We start from the raw sequence: 24,562 nt of genomic DNA, 5'->3' as shown, positions 1-24,562 counted from the left end.
TAAGTTCAAAGAATGATTGCTTCTAGACTGGGATTTTAACAATACCACTGTATGAATAGGTGCTGAGGACTTATTTATCTAATAGATTAAAAATGTACCTCTAATCCCTAATATGTATGTGAGAAATCTGAAAACGTTCTCAAGGGTTTAGAACAGAAAATAGATCAGGAAGTATTTTTTTCTCCCACTCTGGAGAACCCTTGCCTAAATAGACTGAGCTATAAAAGTCACGAGGGTTAAATATGAATTCTGGGTCAGTTTACAACAGGAAATTATGTGCTTAATAAAGACAGTAATCTTTCTTATGTTTTAAGGTTTACTAATTATGGAAGGGTTTCTAAATCACATCTTTAGTAAATGAAAAAAAAACCTAAAATTAATAATTAACCACATGGGTGCATAAATGGATGACAAATTTAACATGGTTCAAGTGATCTGATGCTTCAAACTTAAAATGGAAATTGGTTGTGTTAGAGAATGAAAATTCTAAGAAGCAAGGAAGAGAAAAATAGATCATTTCCAAGGAACCATTTCTACACAGATCTCTACACCTGATAAAAGCTTGATAATGGAACAGAGAGCAAGGAAAAGTATAAGCCTTCTGTTCATTCAGGGCTCTTCACTGGTAAGCAAGTACTAAGGGACCTCTAACATACTTAATGTTAATGTCATGGGGAAAACACTGTTGTCTCAGTTGGCTAGTTTCCAGAACTACCACCAGTGGCTACTTTTTCATTTCTTCACTGTCAACAAGGTTGAAGCAATGACAATTAAATTTAGGATAATCAGTGGGCTGGGCCATCAGCTTGAGGGACCACTGCTACTTGCTGAGAATTTTATGGTGAAAAGGTCCTGCCACTGTATTTGGAAAGCATCTCTACTACAGACATCTAGTGAGATGTCAATTACAATTAACTCCAAAGTTAAATAATAATCTCTTTTAAAGAGTTGAATTTCCAAATGGGAAATAGTATTTCTTCATAGGTATGAAAATAATTAGTCTTACTATAGTCAACTCACCCACATTATGTTCCATTTCCACATGATTCTAGTACTAAAAAGGAGCAAGGCTTCACATTTGTTCAGGTTTCAAAAATAGCTAAAACCAAATCCTTCTCCTGGGTCTCTATTACTTTGGGGATGAATATACAAACACCTGATAGCTCTTTTATTTTTAACTGATGCTTATATACACAAAAGCTGACCATAGACCCAAGGCTACAGGGTGAGAAATCACAGTGAAAAACTCAGATTAGAAGCATCTAGGAACCTTCTTATAAATCTAACATGGAATTTGCGGAGAACAGGCTATTTTTTTCAAATTTCTGTCTTAAGGAAAACAATTTATGTAGTAGTTGATACTACAGAACAATTTAGCAGGCTACTTTTAAGGGACAGATAAAAAACAAATGCAATATACACATTTATTCCATATCAATGCAATAAAAGAGAATGTAAAATTCCATTACAATTCAGAAATAATAGTGAAGTAATACACACAATTTAATTAAAAATTTCAAAATAAAGGACATTAGTTTTCTAAATTTTTCTAGAGAAGTACTTTGATTATTTATTTAGATAAACTCTGTCCTTTGAATTTCAGGTTCACACAATGAAAAATTAATTCTTGTGCAGAGTACCCAAGAATGACATTATTATCCTTAACTTCTTTTTAAAAAAGGCTCTACCTGGTAAAAAGCAAAACATGCAGGCCATAGAGATAACATAGGTGGGTCACACCTAAAAGACCTTGATATTTTTCCATCAAAATTACAGACTATTTGCTGGTCTGTAATCAATTACTCATTTGCCTATGAACCCAAGACAAGTAATGATTTGTTAATATATTCCCACCTAAAGAATATTGAGCATAATTTTGCTGTTCAGAAATTATCAAAATAGTCTAAGCACCTTGGAAAGGGGAGAGCCAAAGAGTTATAGCAAGAAATATTGGCATGTGGGTATGCTTTTGTTATTTTTTGCATAATTGGCTTCTAACAGGAAAGATGGGGTTTTGAGAGACCAAAAGAGAAATTATATTACATATCAGCAATGGAAATAACTCTTAAAAACCATTAATTTCCTCTACTGTTGATTCTAAGCCTTTTAGGTTCAATGGAAACAATCAATAAAAGCATTAATGTGCACCAATTCTTTTTCTGAGGACCGTTTCCAATTATGAGACACCGATTTGGCTTTGAGAATGGCTTTCAATATGTCAAACACAGGAAATCACCCTTTCTTGTAAAAACAATGGCAAAGAATATTTTTCATCTATATTTTTAAGTAAAAATGGCTATTATTGGTTATGACTTACAATGACTATTTTATTGCAAATTTCATGTCCATAGTGATGTTTGCCTTGAGAAAGTCATTGGACTTAATATTTAAAACCACATGAACATCAATGAACTTTCTTATGAGTTCATATCAGGGTCAGGAAGGAGACCTTTAGGAGCTGAAATGCAACACTGAAATGACAGCTCAATGCTTTCCTTACCGCTTGCTGGCAATTCATTCCAACGTTTCCTTTCTCTCCACGAACTACTTTCATCAGACAATGTAGAGTCCTCCCTTTTCGGTGTAATCCAGAACAGTGATGCTCTATCTCACCCCGACAGCTCAAAATAATCTCAGGGCTTAGGGAAAAATCTTCCATCAACATACGCCGGTAATCCAACATTTCTCCCTGGCACTCACTGCTTACTTGTCGACCTAAACCACATACATACAAGACAGGTAAGTCACAGTATTAAGGAAGGTGAATTGGATTAGATGTTCCAGTTTTCTGCAATCAGACAACACAACTTATTGCTACTGTCAAGATTTAGAATTCTGAACTTGGTTCAAGATTTATGAGCATAAAGTAAGTCAGGAATTCAGCTGCTCTGTGTAATGTAAGTGGTTTCTCTTTATTGACTGCACACCTCTGAAATAACACTGGGAATGCTTTGTCAGTAGTGCTATTTTTAGGGAGAAGAGTAAAAAATGCCCACCAAATATAATCTTCCATAATAAAGCATAAAGAATGAGACATGCTATATTACAGAATCAATCTTTACTTTCACCAGGAAGCCTTCCTTAACTAATTGATGTTGATACTTAATCTATACTAGTATGACTAGCAACAAGCGAAACCCAATTGTATGTTTTTGGATTTGGATTGTTTCACAGGCTTTTATATTGTTTTTTCCTCACCCCTTAGCCCCTACCTTCAACCACATACTAAAGGGAAAAGATGTTTCTTTTCCATATATTTCCATGAACATAGTTCTCTCTTAACACATCCAACATATTATTTTTCTCTTCACTATCTTTGCTAATCTGACGGGCATGAATTAAAACCTGGAGAGTTATTTTAACAGGCATTTCTCTAACTATTAGGGATATGGAGTATTTTTTCATATGGTTAAATACCTTGGATTTCCTTCCTATGAAAACTGCCTATTTATGTCCTTTGACATGGTAATGAATCATGTGTATACAGAATGAGGTCTTTGTTTTTTAAAACTCTTACTTCCCATTCTAGAATCAATACAATATATGGATTCCAAGGGAGAAGAGTAGTAAGGGCTAGGCAATGGGGGTTAAGTGACCTACCCAGGGTTTGAGGCCATATTTGAAATGAGGACTTCCCAACTCTAGGCCTAGTTCTCTATCCATTAAGCCACCTAACTGGCCTGTGACCTTTAATGTTTAAGTCATGGACACATTTTGAATTTATCTTGGCATACGATATAAGATTTTGAACTAAACCAAATTTCTGCCAAACTGCTTTCCAGGTAGGTCCCAGCTGTTTTTGTCAAAGAGTGAGTCCCTTACCTTCTAGAGTCTTTGGATTTATCACTATTACCACATCTGCCCCCTTTTGTATGTTATATACCTTTCTGTTCCACTAATAGATTTATTTTTTAACAAACACCAAATCATTTTAATGATCATTAGTTGCTGGATTTTTGTGCCGTTTTTCTTTTTTTTAATTTTATTGGCTAGTAGACAAGCCAAGAGGAGTGGTATGGGTTAAGCAATGGGGGGTTAAATGACTTGCTAGGAAATGTCTGATGCCAGATCAGAACCCAGTCTCTGGGCCTGGTTCTCAATCCACTGAGCCACCCAACTACCATCCACAGTATTTTGAGAATTTCATTCCAGCCTCTCTAAATCTTCACAGAAACCTAAGATGGTTCAGTTTTTGAGGCCAATATAGCTAAAGTTTATTCTTAATGGGGGTTAGTGGACATTGCTGAACAGTTAATTACATTATTCTTAGATTTAGAATTTGCTAATCAAGCTTTAAATTTATTTCCAACATATTCCCTATAGATAATTCCATAATTAATCCTGAACTTTAGAAAGTAGAGGCAGACAGACAAGACTGAGCTATCCTCATTGCTCTCTCAGAAATGGATGCTGTCTCTCTGGTTGCACATAAAAGGTATGTTCTTAGGTTCATATCCTTTTATTCTGAAAGCTTTCCACCCTTGTGGATTCTTTGTGCTCTGAACCACATGACCTTGTATTCTTATAGAAAACATCTATTATGAGGGAAAGGAGTATAGATCAAAGTGAATTCACTGACTTCTGTTTAAATAAAGACTGCAACTGTTGAGTGGTAGTGATTTGCATGGCTAAAGTATAAATGTGTCTGAAGAAAGAGCTAGTCCATCTCACTTTTTTGAGAAGGCAAAAGGTGCTTTTTCTACTCTAGAAAAGAATGCCAAAGTCCCTCCTTAGTAATCAATGCACGCTCAAACAATCAGGAATTGGCGTGGTAGCCCACCTCCACAACCCCTTACTGAGTCTTCTGTCTATACTCCAGCTTCATTATGTTGGCTACTCACTCCAGTGTGGCATCTTGTCCAGCAGTTCAATGAGACAGTCATTCTAACCCATGTTCACGTACTTTAACATCATATTCTTCTCTCTTAGGATCTACACATAAAGTTGCCATTCACATCCTGTGTCAAACAATGCTTAAGTTGTCCCTAGGTAAAGATGGGACTTCAGCAACTAGAGAAGTATGTTCCTTTCTCTCATTGCCTTCCCCTGGAGACACAGAAGTTTCTTTTGGTTCTTTCTCTCCAGAGTGAGTATTTACTATAACATATGTGCTTTTAGAAATAGTCTTTGAGTTTATGTAAACAATGAGTAGTCCAGGGAGGTTAATTCGGTGTCACTGAACTAAGACAGGCAGCTCCAGGCATCAGAAAGTGTGTTGACACCCAGGGTCTTGCTTGGTAGTGGGGAGTTCTCTAAAAAATTCACCCTGTCAGTGATTTTCTTTGAGATTTGGTTTGCAGATGTTTTGGAGGATTTCTCTTGTTCTGGGTTTATGTCTTGCCACCATAAAAGCTTTTCATGTGAGTTTGCTGTTGGTTTTTGCTTTCAGATTACATTGGGATTAGATTATAGGGTTTAGTGTGGTCTTGCTGCTTTCTTGAGTTATTGAGTGCTGTTACAGTATCTCAGGGCCAATTTAAGCTGGGGATATGCAAGCTATGAGTGTTTCCAAAGCTGTCTGATCTAAGGGAAGCATAACTGCTGTTCCCTAGTCTGAGTAATGTAAGTTTCTGGGTTTGGGTCTGAGCAAGAGTAGACTATTACTGGACCCTATCACTATCACTATCACCCACCTGAGCAGAGTGATAACTGCAAGCTTCCTTTGGCTTGAGATCCCTGCCCTGATTATTCTTCTGCAGGTTTCAGACTAGGCTAAAAGCTAGAACTAAAAATAGCACTGCTGAATTTGCTCCTTTCTTGGTACACAAGCACAGGCCCACTACTCTTCTTTTCCTTTCCTCCATTTGTCCTGGAATTATGAACTAAATGTGGTTAATGAGTGACAAAGCTGCTGACTGGCACCTATTCTTGTACCCAGCACCAAGAGCCATGATGTAGATCTGAGACTTTCTCTTGTCCAGGTCCTAGAATGGCTCCTTGTAATCCAGGAAGCTTGTAGTCAGAGTCTATAGATCTTTCTGTCTCTCAAAGACAACCTGGGCTAGAAAAATGATTAATTGTGACTTTTACTTTAATTTTCTTTGATCTAGTTTCATTTTCTAGATCTGTGGTTGAGTCTATGTTCTTCTCTCAAGCTTCCAAAGAAAATTGACCTTTCCTCTGGATTAAAAGCTCTTTACCTTTTTTGGTATCATGGACTCCTGTAGTTACTATATGAAGCTAATGGATCTCTTCTCAAAACAATGTTTTTAAAAAGCATAAAATAAAATATATGGGATTACAAAAGAAATCAATTATATTGAAATGTCAAAATATGTTTTTATATTTTTTTTAAACTCTTATCTTCCATCTTAGAATCAATACTGTGTATTTGTTTTAAGGCAGAAGAGTGGTAAGGGCTAGGCAATGGGGGTCAAATGACTTGCCCAGAGTCACATAGCTAGGAAGTGTCTGAGGCCACATTTGAACCTAGGACCTCCCATTTCTAGGCATGGCTCTCAATCCACTGAGCCATCTAGCTGCCCCTCAAAGTATTATTTAATTGTTCATCAACCTTTGTTTAAAAACTCTCACTCTAGGCCAGCATTGGTGAAGTACTGGCACACATACTGAGCTGGCACAGGGGAGCTGCTCCATTCCCCCTCTTCCCAGCACCTGAGGACATTTTTTACATGCCCTGACCCTCTACCAAGCCACCCAGAGTGAGCACTTCCTCCTTCCACTTTCTGGGGGTAATGCAGAGATTCATAGGCAGCTTGAAGTTGCAGTTTGGGCATCCAAACTCAAAAACATTTGCCAAAGCTGCTCTAGGCCATATGACATTCTGTAGGTATAAATGGAAGTCTAAAGTCAATCCATTTGGTATTCTGCGATCTTATCACATGACTAACCACTCCTTTCTTTTTGGATCAAACATTTTCTCAATGATATCTCGTATACCACTAATCTTGGGCTTAAGTCATTGCTAGAAATGTGTTGCAGTTTCAGCAAATGGGTCACAAAGCCCTCAAACTAAAAGTGAAATAAAACTAAATTGGTTTTGAAAAATTTAATACTAGGGGAAACCAAGTGTAGCAAAAAAAAAGTTAGAAATCACTAACTTAAAAGAACTTTAAATCAAGATATGCTAAGTCAAACCTTTCATTTCAATGTGGATCATTTCCAGTGCCCTACAATCCTTAATATAAAGGAATTACAATGTACAAAAAAATACTGTGGTCTTGAAGATCAGAACCAAACTATCAGACTGCCATCATTTATATCTACCAGAGATCATCTTACTGCCTATGCTTTTCTTTAAAGAAAAGAAAGTTACAAAAAGGAGAAAAAAAATTATTACCTACCTCTATGTACAGCAGATTCTAGACACATCAGAAGATAGGAGAGTCTAGCTTCCCTGGACCGAGGAAGATTTTCCACATTACAGCGATATTTTTTCAGGTCACTCTTACAAGATTTTGCCAGTGAATAACTGACTTTGTAATCCTGGGCAATAAGCTTTTGTCGAGTTGTCAAGGCCTCCCGACACTGAAAAAAGAGAAAAAGAGAGAGGAAGAAAGAGAAAGAGGTATAAATATACACTCCAGTGCTATTCATAAGTATTCTCTCTAATGCAAACAAGAAAGCAACAACACACATACAAACACATCAAAAAACACAGCTAGGGATAATATTGGTTGTTTAATTAGCTGAGACTGTTGATAGAAAATCTATTTAAAATCTGGTTAAAGGTCAACAGATTTGAGGTTGCAAACTCGTGTGCAAGAATTTACAGGGAAAATACAAATTGGTTTTGCTATCATAGGAGTAGTTGCCATAGATGCATAGATATCTGAAAGATTCCAACATGTGCTCTTAATACAGTCATCTTTATTCACTCATAATGACTCAACTCAATCACATCAGAATGAAAATGGCAATTGGCATTAACTATCTGAAAGTTTCATCAGATGAATTCTCATTAAATGCAGCTTTACATTTCTTTGAAAAGATTTGAGAATACAAGGATACACAAAACCAATCTGTTAATCACTTCCTAAGCAGTATGATAATGTTAATGAGGTGAAAGAATTATTTGCAAAACCACAAAATATTTCTGATCATGATTCAGTACAAAGATCAAAGAGCAGTGGGAATATTCACTGAGAAAACTGCTAAAACTTAAGACTTGTAGCACCATCTGATCTAAGCTCAAACTCATTGGAAATTATGGACAATGACTTAGGAATAGGTGGAGGACTGGCTTTATAAGCAGGCAAATGTCTTATCTGGTATGATTCTGTATAAAATACACTGGTGCTAAGGAAAGTCATCAATCAATTTCTCCTCCCCAAATTAAATACTATCTTATCGCCTAGAATATCTAAAATCATCTTTCTAGAATTGGAAGAGACATTATAGGTCACCTAATCTGACCTCCTTTTACAAATGATGACACTTTGCATTAGGGAGGTTAAGTGTGTGTGCCCAAGGTGACAGAGAGTACTCAGGAACAGAATTTGTCGCAGGTCCTCTTACTCCAAAGTCAGTAATCAAGGGGGCAGCTTTGAGAGCCAGGCCTAGAGATGGGAGGTCCTAGGTTCAAATCTGACCTGAGACACTTCCCAGATGTGTGACGCTGGGCAAGTCACTTAATCCTGATTGCCTAGCCCTTACTACTCTTTTGCCTTGGAACCAAGACACAGTATTGATTCAAAGACAGAATGTAAGGGTAAAAAAAAAAAGTCAGTGATCATTCCAATATTAGTACAGTTTTTCCTCACTGCACAAGTAGTCATTCATTCCTTTTCCTTTTATGTTAGAGTACAAATAAGGGATCTGGATAGTTAAAACTATTAATTCCCTGGGAAAACTATGTCTCATCAGGTATTCATATGTCATGGTGAATGAGCTTAACAGAGCAAGTTTTGTGAAAAGGAAGGATATGGGGCAATTAGGTGGTACAGTGGATTGAGAGACAGGCTAGGAGACAAGAAGTTTTGGGTTTAAATCTGGCTTCATATTCCTACCTATGTGATCTCAGTCAAGTGATTTAATCCAACTCCCTAACCCTTATCACTCTTTTATCTTGGAACCAATATTTAGTATTAATTCTATGACAGAAAATAAGGGTTCAGGTTGCAGAAAGTTTGAAGCTAGGGAGGGGGCCCTTAAAATCAAATAGGGAAGATCTGCTTATTTCAGAATTATGCTTACCTTTTCACTCATTGATTCTTCAAATTTGTGGTTAAAGAGGCACTTATATACTCTGCCTTCACCAGCCTGTGTCTGAAAGGTGGGAAATATACATTAGTCACTGTAGCTAATTTACAAAACAGGGAGTTATACTGAGCAACAATCATAACATAATACCACTCTTATATGGAAAATCCATCTTTAAAGCTATTAAAATGCTAAATGCACTTGGGCAAATGGTTCAGCTCCTCGAGGAATTCAGTGAGTCTAGAATGGCCACAGAAATTCAAGAGCTGTGGAGAATAAATGAAGGTTGAATTTTCTTCCTGGGATCCTTGGCTGTTGTCACTTGTTCACATGAGAACAACTAATTAAGAGAATAAAAAATTGCTTGACATTGGATTTAGTCACCATTCTTTCCCCTCTAAGTAAAAGTCAATAAAATGACAATGATTGTTACAGCTTTTAATTCAAACAATGTGCAGTGCTGAAGTAAACTGATAGTTTGCTGAAAGGGTATGCACAAGATACTCTTTATAAAGTAGTAGGGAAAAAATGGAGTTTTGCTGAAGCATTTGGAGGGCACAACTTAATTCTTGGCACTAAAAAAGCTTGCCAATATTCTGGCACAGGGAAAAACATGCATAAGCAAACACAGCAAAATTATGATCAAGGAGACCTAAAAAAATATTCCTTTAGAGAAAATTAGAATATAAATCAAACATTCTCATTTAGGATCTAAAATTCAATAATAAAGTAAGTTGGTATTCCTAAGGATGACAGAGGGAAAAGGGGACTAGAAATAATATGTTGAGATCAGCATGGGCCACACTTGAAGCCACTAGAAACCAATAAAAACAAACTTACTACCTTTATCATATTCCTCATGCCAATCTCATCAATTCTGAGTGTGAAGATTTGATTTTGGGTGGGTGGGTAGAGACATGGAAAAAAAGAGAAAAGGAGGAAAGGAAAATTCACTTTTGAGCAGACCCACATTTTCACAGAAACGCTCTCGATCATCTCGGCATGCAAAATATAAATGCCGATCCAAGTGGAAATCATCTGAGGACAGCTCAGCCACGCGGAGAATAGCTTTTTTACAAGGTTCTGAGACTTGAAACCGAGGGTCTCTTTCTTCTGCTTCTTTTACCAAGCCTTTTTCTAAGCAGGCCACAACTTCACCCTGTGAATGTGCATCCTGAAACACAACAAAGATACCATAAACCAGAGATTCTCTACCACGAGTCATCCTTATTCTACTGTTGCTTTCTAAAGTTCAGGAAGCAAGCTATATTTCATACTCAGGTAGAAGATAAGGTTCTCAAATAAACATCAATTGGAAAAATAGTGCTGAAATAGTTAAATTATAGATGGTTTATAATATACTCAACAGAAACCAAAGATAACCTAACCATGAGGCTCTTGATTAGAATCAGATTACTTAAATGTTATAAATGGAGACAATGTCATGAGGAAAGCTGTAAATATAGATAGGTCACCTTTAGAATTAAATGGTATTTTAACAAATTCAAGGGGAAGATGTTAGATTAGCTCTAATTAAAATTAGGCTATTTTAAAAATCGAAGCTCATACAATACAGAAAAACTTTGTTCAGATTGTACATATCTCCCTTTCCTGGGGTGGGGAGGAAAGTGGGGGATGTCAGCCAAAATAGAAGAATGAAGAATGAGGTTATTGTTCTTCCTCTACTTCTCTAAACTATTAGATTTAAACACTTACACAGGCATAATTCTGAGTGATAACACTTCCCCTCCATGGTGGTTGTCTTGGTCTTAATGTGATATAGCAAGATTACCACCATTTAAGCATGCTTCTTTTGAGTATTTTCCTAAGATCATCCAATTATCTTTAATTGCATACTTGCTTGATCACCATAGCAACAAGTTGCTATTTTGCATCTCAGCACTTCATAGAGAGAAGACTGGTCAGCAGATATAAGCTATTCTAATGGCACACAAGGAAGTTCCCAGAAAGATTTTCTATTTCAAACCCTTACCTTCCGTACTGGAATCAATACTGTGAATTGGTTCCAAGGCAGAAGAGTGGTATGGGAAGGGCTAGGCAATGGGAGTCAAGTGACTTGCTCAGGGTCACACAGCTGAGAAGTGAGAAGAGGGCATATTTGAACCCAGGACCTATCATCTCTAGGCCTGGCTCTCAATCCACTGAGCTACCCAGCTGCCCCCTCAAGTCCCTATTTATATACTTGGAACATATACTTTATTAAATGAGAGATAATTTCCAATATTACAAAGCTAATCTTTATTAATGTGTACAAACTATCTGAGGGCTGAATTGAAAAGGAATGAGACTTTTTTGTTCCATATGAAAAGAGACTGGATCCCGAGTTCATTGGTTTAGGAAATTCCTCCCAGCATGGGTCTACAGTCTATGTAACAGTTTATTTTTTTAAAACCGATATTCTATATTACAGTGCACACTAAGTATCAATTCCAAGGTAGAAGAGCAGTAAGGGCTAGGCAATTGAGGTCAAGTGATCTGCGCAGGGTCATAGAACTAGAAGTGTGTGAGGGAACGTGAACCCAGAACCTTTCATCTCCAAGTCTGGTCTGGCTCTCAACACTGGGCCACTTAGCTGTCCCTATAACTTACAGCCTTAAAGAACTACCTTGAGAGATGAAGTCACTGACCCAAGAGATCATATAGTGTCAGAGGTGGGATTTGAGCCAAGAACTTCTAGATTTTCAAGATGGCTCTCTCTTCACTAAGCTACGTGGCCTCTCATGCTAGATTAAAGTAAAAGGCAGAAATGCTATAAATCTCTGCTTGAGGGTTAGGGGCAAAGGTGATGTTTAACCATTATTGTCTTAAGTCAGAGACATACCCATCACTATTGTAAAATATCTAGCTAAATACTGTGTGGAAAACAATCTACAAGGGGATATCCTAATATTGAGAGACTAAAATAAAAGAACAGAGAAAAGATCTTGTCCCTGCCTGAGAAAGACACCATCACAGCCAGGAAGTTATGAAATCCCAAACTTTCTGCCAGGGAAATGTTAGGTCATATGTTTACTAGCATTACCCTCATCCTGTCATTCTCTTGGGAAATAAACTAAGGAGCATAATGGATATCTAAAAATCAATTCAGATCTTATTTAATGGGAAATAGTCTGATACCAGACATTTCTGGGAATCTCCACCCATAGCACCTTTCCAATGTATTACCCCTTCTTTCAGATGGGAAGACAAACCTCACTGGCTGATCCTCACTTGCCTAGACCTCTGCCATGAAGGCTCTCTTTCCTTCCCTCACAAGAGAATGCCTATTAGACACAAATGGAATATTGTGTTCCTTACATGAAGACATAGTATGACTTGAGGGGAAGGTAGGGAAGAGGGTGGGAATGAAGGGAGGAAGAAGGATCATGATAGATGATGTCATTATAAAAAAAAAGAGAGGAAAAGAATCATTTATCTGCAAGTAAGTCAGAGGATGGCTAAGTGAAAAAAGGCAATTATTCTGGAATAATACATCCTGCAACATATCTAGTTCATGCTTGATTCCTATAAGAACTGGCAAGACCTCCATGAACTGATGTGGAATGAAATGACCAGAACCAGAAGAACATTAAACACAATAACTGAAGCACTGTGGGACGATCAAATGTAATCCACTCTGCAACTAAGAGCAATGCAATGATCCAGGATAATTCTGAGAGACTTATGAGAAAGAATGCTATCCACATCAAGAGTACTATGGGAGTAGAAATTAATAAGAAAAACATATGACATCACTTTATGTTGTTATATGGGTATATGATTGGGGGTTTTGGCTTTAAAAGATTATTCAATTATAAATATGAGTAATATAGAAATAGGTTTTTAGTAACAATACATGTATAACCCCATGGAACTGCTTTTCACCTCTGGAAGGGGGGGAAGGGAGGAAGGGAGGGAGAACATGAATCATATAACCATGGAAAAATATTCTGAAAAAAAAAAAAGTTTAAAAACCTATGATAAAAACATATCTAGCTCAATCTGGAATTTGTGTTGCTAAAAATAAGAGAATATTTGCTTTGAATTTCCATTTTACAGCCAATAATATTTAACATAAAACAATGAAGCATTAAAAATATCTTTATCTTTTTTGGAGTTGGGTCTTTCTCATTAACATGTTAATATGGATTATGAATTATATTAACCTATTGTCATTTTGGTAGACACAGGGCAGGAACAGGGAGAGTTAGAAAATATTTTGGTATCTATCTTAGACCAATATGTAGGTAAAAAAGAAACTTCTACACACTGCTGAAAGTGTTTAACCTCTAGTGAGGAGGCAAGTATTGGAAAAACTGGGACCAGACGCTGGGCATCCAGCTGGCAGCAGTTCGAGAAGTTGACTTCAGAGGGCAAATGTTGGTAAAGTGTCCTAAAAAGAAGAAGGGCAGGTCTACACTTGGGTATAAGATGGAAAGGACCTAGGTGGTCAAAAGATAAGCAATAACTTTCTTCCCAGGGACTCCTCTCCCTTTGCCATCCCCTTTCTGTCTTCTCTGTTGGAGATGGGCAATGGGCCGTGAAAACAGTAATAGAAATAGGACCCTTGTAACTCTGAAATCTTGTCTTTCTCACCAGACAGCACTAGTTAAACATGAGCTTTAAAATTTGTAGTTTCAGTATTAGTCAAGTATAAATTGCTATGTTATTAATCCCTCATAATGGTTCTGTACTCTTCTATCTCTATGAATTATTAGGACCAGCTTTGTGTGCTCTGCATTATTAATTACTCAAATATTGTTCTATATTTACTTTAGTTATTAATTACCTAGAGTGGTCATCTACCATGCTATATCCCTGTCCCCCTACCCCATGTTTCCATTCTAGAAGGTTAGTAAGATGTCTCCCACATTGGTAAATGATGTCAGGTGGGACAATGGGGGAAACATAGGCATTTGCATTAAGGGCACTGGCATTCCAGAAAGATTCCCCCAAACCCGAACATAGTCCTTATTCCCTTTCTGGTATCCTCAAGTTCTCCTACGATGAGTCAAATCCAAAACCATACTCCTACCTGAACTGGTTATGCCAATTTTCCATAGTTTTCAGGTTGCAATGAGAAAAGTTGGGAATTTCTCTGGAAATTCCCAGACCCTCAATAAATACATAAACCCTGATCTACATTTTGGATGTCTACTCCATGACCTACTGGGTTATTCCATCAGAGTTATTTTTTGGTCTAAGTTTAGTTACCTATTTAACCTATTTTCATGAATTTTAGTTTTCCTTCTTAATTTTACAGACAATTCCTTAAAAAAAAAAAGTGGCTAGGCTTTATGATCATTTAAAACTGCTTTCTCAATATTTCTAAAAGTGGAAGTAGGAAAAAGGTTGGTTTGATGTTTTCTGTACTTCCTCTACCCAAGAGCCTCAGCCTTCTTACTGCTCATAGAATGAAAGCATGGCTCCATGGCAAGAGCTCTGGAGCTTAAAAAAAAAAGTTTAGAGGTGGAGTCAAGATGGTGGCTTAGCAAGCAGCAAAAGTTTAGACCTCGTGGAAGACCCTTCCTTACCATTACAGATTGAATGCTTCTAGGGCACCGAAATTCAATCTGAACAATAGGACAGAAGCGGGGAACCCTCCTTCTGGACTCAAATCAAAAGGTACGCCCCCCAAAAGCCAGAATCCGAGAATACTCAGGGCTAAGGGGAAGGCAGTGGGTAGGTCCCAGGACCCCTCCCCTACAACCCAGAGGGCTGAGCCCCCAGCAGCAATAGCTGAAACCTCTGAGTGGGCAAAGGTGCTGGTTTGCAGGGTCTACCTTATGAGCAGCGGGGCGCCGGGCTCAGAGCATCGAGCTTGGACAGCAGGAAGCCAGGGAGAAACCGCCATGGCTGGGTCCCTCCATTGGGCTCCAGTCTCACCATTGCCTTGGGGCACATCCAGACTAATCCAGTTAAATCTAATCCCATCAGAACTCCTCAGAGTTTAGGGAGGAGGGCAAAGGCACTTGGGGATAGCAGAGAAGCAGCTGGAGAGAACTGGAGAAGAGCCTGGGCAGCCCAGCCTTCCAGGAGTCTTCAGAGCCTCAGAGCTTCATATCACATACAGCCCAGCCCAGTTGAACTCAATCCAATCAAAAGCCTCCAGAGGACATGGAAGCTAACATTCCTCCCCTAGAGACTGTACCAAGAGATCTGACAAAGCTCCAAGAGGGGAGACTGACAGCCCCAAAACCAAAACAAAATGAGAGGAGCAAGAGCACAGCCAAATGTGGGGAGCAAAGAAGGGGAAAACCTTGAGCAAACAACAGAAAAAGAAGAAAGAAATTTACAATAGACAGCTTCTGCACAGGTAATGAGCAAAGAGCAAATGAAACAGAGGGGGAGGGATCAGCAAAGGAAAAATCAGAAATCCCAGCGAATTGGATACAGGCTTTGGAAGAACTCAAAATGTAATTCAAAACACAATTAAGAGAGGCTGAAGACAATTGGGAAAAGAACTTAAAAACTAAGATAAGTCATCTGGAAAAAGAAAGTAGTGTCTTGAAAGCCAAAATCAACCAGCTAGAAAATGAGGCAAAGGAGATGAAAGATGAGGCAAAGCAGATGAAAGATGAGGTGAAGAAGATGAAAGATGACCTCCAAAGAAAATCCGACAAAAAAACTAAGGATGAAATCCAGTCTTTAAGAACCAGAATACAACAACTAGAATCGAGTGACCTCACAATGCAGCAAGACACTATAAAACAAAACCAAAAGAATGAAAAAATTGAGGAAAATATGAAGCATCTCATTCACAAAACAGAGGATTTAGAAAATCGTTCAAGGAGAGACAATTTAAGAATTATTGGCCTACCAGAAGACCATGACAAAAGAAAAAGCCTGGACATTATATAACAGGAAATTATTAAAGAAAATTGCCCCGAAATCCTTGAACAAGAGGGAAAAGTGGAGATTGATAGAATCCAAAGATCACCTCCTGTACTTAATCCCCAACTGACAACACCCAGGAATATTATAGCCAAATTCAAGAACTATCAGACCAAAGAAAAGATATTACAAGCTGCCAAGAAGAAGTCATTCAGATACCAAGGAACCACAGTGAGGATAACTTAAGATCTGGCTGCATCCACACTGAAAAAAAGAAAGGCATGGAATATGATATTCCGGAAAGCAAGAGAACTACGTCTACAACCAAGAATCAACTACCCAGCAAAACTGATTATATTCTTACAGGGGAAAGTATGGTCATTCAACAAAATAGAAGAATTTCAAGAATTTGTAAAGAAAAGACCAGACCTGAACAGAAAATTTGATGTCCAAACACAGAACTCAAGAGAATCATCAAAAGGTAATTAAGAAAGAGGGGGAAAAAGAAAAACAAAAAAAATTTTTTTAAGAGACTCAATAAGTTAAAATGATATGTATCCCTATAAGAAAAGAGGTCATTGGTAACTCTTGAAAACTGTTGTTATTACCTGGGAAGCAAAAAGAAGTATATTTAGAGGGAACAGCAACAAACTGTATAGGATGAAAGGACAAGACATAAAGAGGTATATAGATATATGCATGCAAAAATATATATGCATGAATATGCATATATATATATATAACTAGAGCTTAAAAATAGGTTAATATTAAAAGAAATGAGAAAAGAAACAAATGGGGGTAAATTTATATGTCATAAAGAAGCTCATGGTGGGAGGGGGGAGAACATCAATACACTGGAAGGGTAAAGAGATTAGAGATAGGAAATACTCAACTTTTACGTGCTTTGAAATTGACTCAAAGAGGGAAAAACAATCCAATCCATTGGGGGCAGAGAATAGATTTGCACCCTATAGGGGAGTAGAAGGGTAACAAACGGTCTGGTGGGGAGGGAAGCAGTACAAGAGAGGGAGGGAGTGGGGGGGTTAATTTTAGAAAGACTACAGGGAAAATAAGGGGGGGGATAAATAGGGAGGAGGGTAGAAAGGGAAGTAAAATAAGGGTGGGAACAAGGGGGATAGTTCAAAAGCAAACATTGGTGTAGAAGGAAATAGTGAAAGAAGAAAAGGCAGGTAAAGGAGCAGAAATCAAAATGCTGGGAAATACACAGCTAGTGATCATAACTGAATGTGAATGGAATGAACTCACCCATAAAACGCAAGAGAATAGCAGACTGGATTAGAGTCCAAAACCCTACCATATGCTGTCTACAAGAAACACATATGAGAAAGGTAGATACACATAGGGTGAAAGCCAGAGGGTGGAGCCAAATCTATTGGGCATCAACTGACAAAAAGAAGGCAGGAGTCGCAATCATGATATCTGACAAAGCCAAAGTAAAAATAAATCTAGTTAAAAGAGATAGGGAAGGTAATTACATCCTGATAAAAGGCAGTATAGACAGTGAGGAAATATCTGTACTCAACATGTATGCACCGAATGGCATAGCATCCAAATTTCTAAAGGAGAAACTAGAGGAACTCAAGGACAAAATTGATAGAAACACTATACTAGTGGGAGATCTGAACCTTCCTCTATCCGAACTAGATAAATCAAACCAAAAAATAAATAAGAAAGAGGTAAGAGAAGTGAATGAAATCTTAGAAAAATTAGAGTTAGTAGACATGTGGAGAAAAATAAATAGGGACAAAAAGGAATATACTTTCTTTTCTGCAGCACATGGTACATTTACAAAAATTGACCATGTATTAGGGCATAAAAGCATTGCAAACAAGTGCAAAAGAGCAGAAATAATAAATGCAACTTTCTCAGATCAAAATGCAATGAAAATAATAATTAGTAAGGGAACATGGAGAGGTAAATCGAAAATTAATTGGAAATTAAACAATACGATTCTCCAAAACCAGTTAAAGAACAAATCATAGAAACAATAACTTCATTGAAGAAAATAACAATGATGAGACATCCTTTCAAAGCCTATGGGATGCAGCCAAAGCAGTACTCAGGGGGAAATTTATATCCTTGAGTTCATATATTAACAAATTAAGAAGGGCAGAGGTCAATGAATTGGGCATGCAAATTAAAAAATTAGAAAGTGAACAAATTAAAAATCCTCAGATGAAGACTAAATTAGAGATCCTAAAACTCAAAGGAGAAATTAACAAAATTGAAAGTCAAAGAACTATTGATTTAATAAATAAGACTAGAAGCTGGTACTTTGAAAAAACAAATAACATAGACAAAGTACTAGCCAGTCTAATTAAAAAAAAGGAAAGAAATAAACCAAATTGACAGTATCCAAGATGAAAAAGGAGACCTCACCTCTAATGAAGAGGAAATTATGGCAATCATTAAAAACTACGATGCCCAATTATATGGTAACAAATATGGCAATCTAGGTGATATGGATGAATACTTACAAAAATATAAATTGCGTAGACTAAAAGAGGAAGAAATAAATTACCTTAACAACCCCATTTCAGAAAAAGAAATTGAACAAGCCATCAAAGAACTCCCTAAGAAAAAATCCCCAGGTCCAGATGGATTCACAAATGAATTCTATCAAACATTCAAAGAACAACTAATCCCAATATTAAACAAACTATTTGACAGAATAGGCCAAGAAGGAGTTCTACCAAATTCATTCTACGACACAAACATGGTACTGATCCCAAAGCCAGGCAGGTCAAAAACAGAGAAAGAAAACTATAGACCAATCTCCCTAATGAATATAGATGCAAAAATCTTAAATAGGATACTAGCAAAAAGACTCCAGCAAGTCATCACAAGGGTCATCCACTATGACCAGGCAGGATTCATACCAGGAATGCAAGGATGGTTCAATATTAGGAAAACAATCCACATAATTGACCATATTAACAAGCAAACTGACGAAAATCACATGATTATCTCAATAGATGCAGAAAAAGCCTTTGATAAAATACAACACCCATTCCTATTGAAAACATTAGAAAATATAGGAATAGAAGGGCCTTTCCTAAAAATAATAAACAGTATATGTCTAAAACCATCAGCAAACATCATCTGCAATGGGGATAAACTAGAAGCCTTTCCAATAAGATCAGGAGTAAAACAAGGATACCCATTATCACCTCTATTATTTAACATTGTACTAGAAACACTAGCAGTAGCAATTAGAAGAAAAAGAAATGGAAGGTATTAAAATTGGCAATGAGGAGATCAAGCTATCACTCTTTGCAGATGATATGATGGTTTACTTAAGGAATCCTAGAGAATCAACCAAAAAATTACTCGAAATAATCAACAACTTTAGCAAAGTTGCAGGATACAAAATAAACCCACATAAGTGATCAGCATTTCTATATATCTCTAACCCATTTCAGCAACAAGAGTTAGAAAGCGAAATACCATTCAAAATCACCCTAGACAATATAAAATACTTAGGAATCTATCTGCCGAGACAAACACAGGAACTATATGAACACAACTACAAAACACTTTCCACACAGCTAAAACTAGATCTAAACAATTGGAAAAACATTGATTGCTCATGGGTGGGATGAGCTAACATAATAAAAATGACAATCCTACCCAAATTAATTTACTTATTTAGTGCCATACCCATTGAACTACCAAAAAACTTCTTTACTGAATTAGAAAAAACCATAACTATATTTGGAAGAACAAAAGATCAAGGATATCCAGGGAAATCATGAAAAAAAAAATGCAAAGGAAGGAGGACTTGCAGTCCCAGATCTCAAACTATACTATAAAGCAGTGGTTATCAAAACAATTTGGTACTGGCTAAGAGACAGAAAGGAGGATCAGTGGAATAGACTTGGCGTAAATGATCTCAGCAAGACAGTTTATGACAAACCCAAAGACCCTAGCTTTTGGTACAAAAATCCATTATTTGATAAAAACTGCTGGGAAAATTGGAAGACAGTGTGGGAGAGATTAGGTTTGGATCAACACCTCACACCCTACACCAAGTTAAACTCAGAATGGGTGAATGACTTGAACATAAAGAAGGAAACTATAAGTAAATTAGGTGAACACAGAATAGTATACCTGTCAGACCTTTGGGAAGGGAAAGATTTTAAAACCAAGCAAGACTTAGAAAGAGTCACAAAATGTAAAATAAATAATTTTGACTACATCAAATTAAAAAGTTTTTGTACAAACAAAACTAATGTAACTAAAATCAGAAGGGAAGCAACAAATTGGGGAACAATCTTCATAAAAACCTCTGACAAAGGTTTAATTACTCAAATTTACAAAGAGCTAAATCAATTGTACAAAAAAATCAAGTCATTCTCCAATTGATAAATGGGCAAGGGACATGAACAGGCAGTTCTCAGCCAAAGAAATCAAAACGATTAATAAGCACATGAAAAAGTGTTCTACATCCCTTATAATCAGAGAGATGCAAATCAAAACAACTCTGAGGTATCACCTCACACCTAGCAGATTGGCTAGGCTAACAGCTATGGAAAGTAGTGAATGCTGGAGGGGATGTGGCAAAGTAGGGACACTAATTCATTGCTGGTGGAGTTGTGAATTAATCCAACCATTCTGGAGAGCAATTTGGAACTATGCCCAAAGGGCGATAAAAGACTGTCTGCCCTTTGATCCAGCCATAGCACTACTGGGCTTGTACCAAAAAGAGATAATAAGGAAAAAAACTTGTACAAGAATATTCATAGCTGAGCTCTTTGTGGTGGCCAAAAATTGGAAAATGAGGGGATGCCCTTCAGTTGGGGAATGGCTGAACAAATTGTGGTACATGTTGGTGATAGAATACTATTGTGCTCAAAGGAATAATAAAGTGGAGGAATTCCATGGGGACTGGAACAAACTCCAGGAAGTGATGCAGAGTGAAAGGAGCAGAACCAGGAAAACATTGTACACAGAGACTGAGACACTGTGGTACAATTGAAAGTAATGGACTTCTCCATTAGTGGCAATGCAGTGTCTCTGAACAATCTGCAGGGATCTAAAAAACACTATCCACAAGCAGAAGATAAACTGTGGGAGTAAAAACACCGATGAAAAGCAACTGCTTGACTACGGGGTGGAGGGGATATGACTGAGGAGAGACTCTAAATGAACACTCTAATGCAAATACCAACAACATGGAAATGGGTTTGAATCAAGAACACATGTGATAACCAGTGGAATTTGTGCGTGGGCTATGGGAGAGGTGGGGGGGGGGGGGTTAGGAAGAAAAGAAAATGATCTTTGTTTCCAATGAACAATATTTGGAAATGACCAAATAAAATCAAATAAATTAATAAATAAAATAAAATAAATTAAAAAATTAAAAAAAAAAACCAAAAAATAAAAAAAGTTTAAAAGCTCCTGGGTATGATATCTGGCGTGGGACATCAAGCTAATGAACAGAAGATAGCAAGGGAATAAAGTGAAACATGGCAGGGGCTATTACAAGTCCATCAGGACCAAAGTGGTCTTAGGTAAATGGTAGTTCCTATGGTAAACTGCTACTTTTCCATAATCTGAGCTCCTTTTCCCCACCAGGATAGAATTTTATGTTTTGGTATTTCTAGATACTAGAGAACTATGTGAAATAACTCTTACATTAGATTTCTTGATTCTACCGAATACTTAAGATATATGTATTTTAAAAGTATGACATTAATTTGAGCCACAATACCACTTCCATCATAGTTTTATTTGCTATAGTCTTCAGATAAACTTTTCCTCTAAACTCCAATTTCCATGATTCTCAAACTAAATGCATTTCCCAGAGTTACAGTTTTATTCATTCATTCTATTTGAGTAATTATTTGCAACATCACACACATCAATATTTGAAAATATAAGAATGCAACCCCCAAAAAAACATATTAACAAAAATTACACATTTGTATACAATCCCCTGAAATGCTAAAGATGCCTATAGTTGGAAAAAATTTTAGTTACAGAACTAAAGCAAAGTTTTGGTAAGCTGGTGAAATTTTTCTAAGTAAATGTTTCTAAGTAAATTGAGTTACTGTATGCAAGATTTGCATATCCACTAGCATTGTGGTGGTGAACCTATGGCACAAGTATCTGGGGGGGGGGGGGATTCAGAACCTTCTCTGTGGGCACATACACTGTTTCATCAGCACAGTTTGCCAGAGTTCATTACTAGAAAGCCAGAGAGATGCAGGGCTGGGCTACACCCCTCCCCCTTCTTCATGAGCACCTGAGGACATTTTTCACATTATCTGGCCCTCTAAAAGGTTTGCCATCACTGCACAAGTGTAACAGAACTATCTCATAACTGCTGCTATAAGTATTTAAGACAGGCAGAAATAACATTTTTATTTTCCTCTCATTCTGCTATTCATTTGTGTCTGACTCTTCCTGACCCCTTTTGCAGATAAAGATAATGGAGTAGTTTGCCATTTCCTTCTCCAGTTCCTTTTACATAGGAGGAACCTGAGGCAAACAAGAATGAAGTGATTTCCTCAGGGTCACACAGCTAGTAAGTGACAGAAGCCATATCTGAGCTCAGGAAGGTAAGTCTTCTAATTCTAGGCCCATAGCTCCATTCACTACTACCTACTTGCCCTCCATTTCTATCAAAGACTAAATATAATAGTTAAGAACATATAAGATAGATAAGTTCTTTCTCCTGCTAATAAGTCAATATTCATTGCTCAATTACCACATTTAGAAAGTACAGCCTAGCATTAACTATCTCCATACAAGGTACAAGTCTTCTATTTAAATTCACTGGTAAAAGTCATTCACTGATTAAAACTAATAAAGCAAGCCAAGGCAAACAATTAATTTACTAAACTGGAAACCTCCTCTTCAAGTTTTATATGATTTTTACTCTGAAAGTTTAGCTTATGTGTATTTTGAATATATATTTATGATCATTAAAATAACAAAGTCAAGTTCCTCTAGTAGCTGGTAAGAAGGTAATAAACTTCCTTTTGGCCACTGGAGGGCACCAGTTCAAAAGTTACCACTACCAACAATACTAATTTTATTAAGAAAATGACAGCCCAAAACATCACTGTCAGAGTGTATAAAAGTGTTAAATAGGCATAGTGATAATTTTTTAATGTTAGTCAACCATGCAGTGAAATATATAAAAATACAAAGGCACCTTTGGGCTTCCAGAAGGCTGATGCCAAGCTTCTCTAAGCTATGTTGGGGAAGCCAATTCCTCCTCATTCCTCCCTGGCTGGTCTGGCCTAGCTTGGTTTGGCTACCTCTGGCTCCAAGCAGCATGGGCTGACCACTTACTCCTCTACCTTCACCTGAATGGGTCCCCCATTCTGGTCCCATGATGAGAATTTCTCAAATTGTATTTTTTTTTTAAAAGATTAGTTAAACAAAAGGGAAAACTCCTTAAAACAAAACTCCTATGTCCTGGGGAGGATAAACTAGCTTGACTCTATACTTCTTCCAAGGAGTGCTCACAGAGCCAGTGTGGATTTAAAAGGCCCACTTTGTTCATGACATGGGGACAGCCAATCCCTGGACAGAAGAAGACATGAGGAGGTGTACAACTGAAGTGGGAGGGGGCAGGTCATGATAGTAGGAAGGGCTGTGAACACCATGAAGAGGATGTGTGTGATATTTGACCCTAGAAGCGATGGGAAGCCACTGGAATTTACTGAGTAGGTAGTAGGTGACATGGTCAGACCTGCACTTTATGAAGGTCACTGGCAACTAGAGGGAAGAAAACTGTGATAGGGAGACAATCATTCAGTGTGAAGTGATAAGAGCCTGTTCCAGGGTAATAGTCATTTCAGAGAAGAGTGTGGCTAGAATGTGGAACACAGCAAGAAGAGTCATGTACAGAGTCTGGAAAATAGGCTGAGACCAAACTGAAAGGCTTTCAATGCCACAATTGTCCTTTATCTCAAAGGGGACAGAAAACTATTGAAGAATCTTGAGCAGGGGAATGCAAGGTCACATGGGCACTTCTGTAAATGACTGTGGTAACTGTGTGGCTTGATTGAAGAGGTAAGAGGAGGTGGAGGAGGAGTGGAGAAAAGGAAAGGAAGGCCTGAAATAGACTGCACAAGTGAGGAAAAGGGAGGGGTGAGAGGAATGAGAAGGTAGAGCAGACAGATATCTGGTAACTGATGTTTCCAAGACTCATTTCCTTCATCTTGTCCATCTATCAAAGCAGGTGCCCAATCTTACTCTCATTGGTGTCCTTAGGATATCCTCTCCAAGTGTCTCATCTTCTCCTTGCCTTAGCCTTTTTTCTCTCCACTCCAATCAATCTTCTACAAAGTGATCTTCCTAAAGAATGAGTCTGGCAATGCTGCCTTCCTACTCAATGTCTAGGATCAAATATAAGTCCCTGTTTAGACTTTAACGTCCTTCCTGATATGGTTATATCTCACCTATTAGATACCTTTCTCTCTCTCCTGCTCCCCCAATGCAGCCCTCCACCCCACCCCAACTTTCTTGCTGTCCTTCATATATGATATGCCACTTCCTCTCTCTGTGCCTTTGGGGATGGCTGTATGCC

The 24,562-nt window shown here is 37.5% G+C and overlaps 1 protein-coding gene across 2 annotated transcripts in view; it reads right to left on the bottom strand.

Moving 5' to 3' along the window:
• Nucleotides 1–24,562, bottom strand: part of GLG1 (golgi glycoprotein 1) — a 174,720-nt gene that overhangs the window by 51,466 nt on the left and 98,692 nt on the right. For both annotated transcript variants that reach the window (XM_007477507.3, XM_007477508.3), the window contains exons 5-8: nucleotides 10,133–10,336; nucleotides 9,157–9,228; nucleotides 7,305–7,488; nucleotides 2,501–2,715 (exon numbers count right to left, since the gene is read on the bottom strand). In XM_007477507.3, coding sequence (XP_007477569.1) covers nucleotides 2,501–2,715; nucleotides 7,305–7,488; nucleotides 9,157–9,228; nucleotides 10,133–10,336 — 675 coding nt within the window. The remainder of the gene's footprint in view (nucleotides 1–2,500; nucleotides 2,716–7,304; nucleotides 7,489–9,156; nucleotides 9,229–10,132; nucleotides 10,337–24,562) is intronic.

The sequence above is a fragment of the Monodelphis domestica genome, chromosome 1 (genome assembly GCF_027887165.1).
Source record: "Monodelphis domestica isolate mMonDom1 chromosome 1, mMonDom1.pri, whole genome shotgun sequence".
NCBI lineage: Eukaryota > Metazoa > Chordata > Mammalia > Didelphimorphia > Didelphidae > Monodelphis > Monodelphis domestica.
Note: the sequence above shows the minus strand (reverse complement) of the source record. Positions and strands in the feature narration are given on the sequence as shown.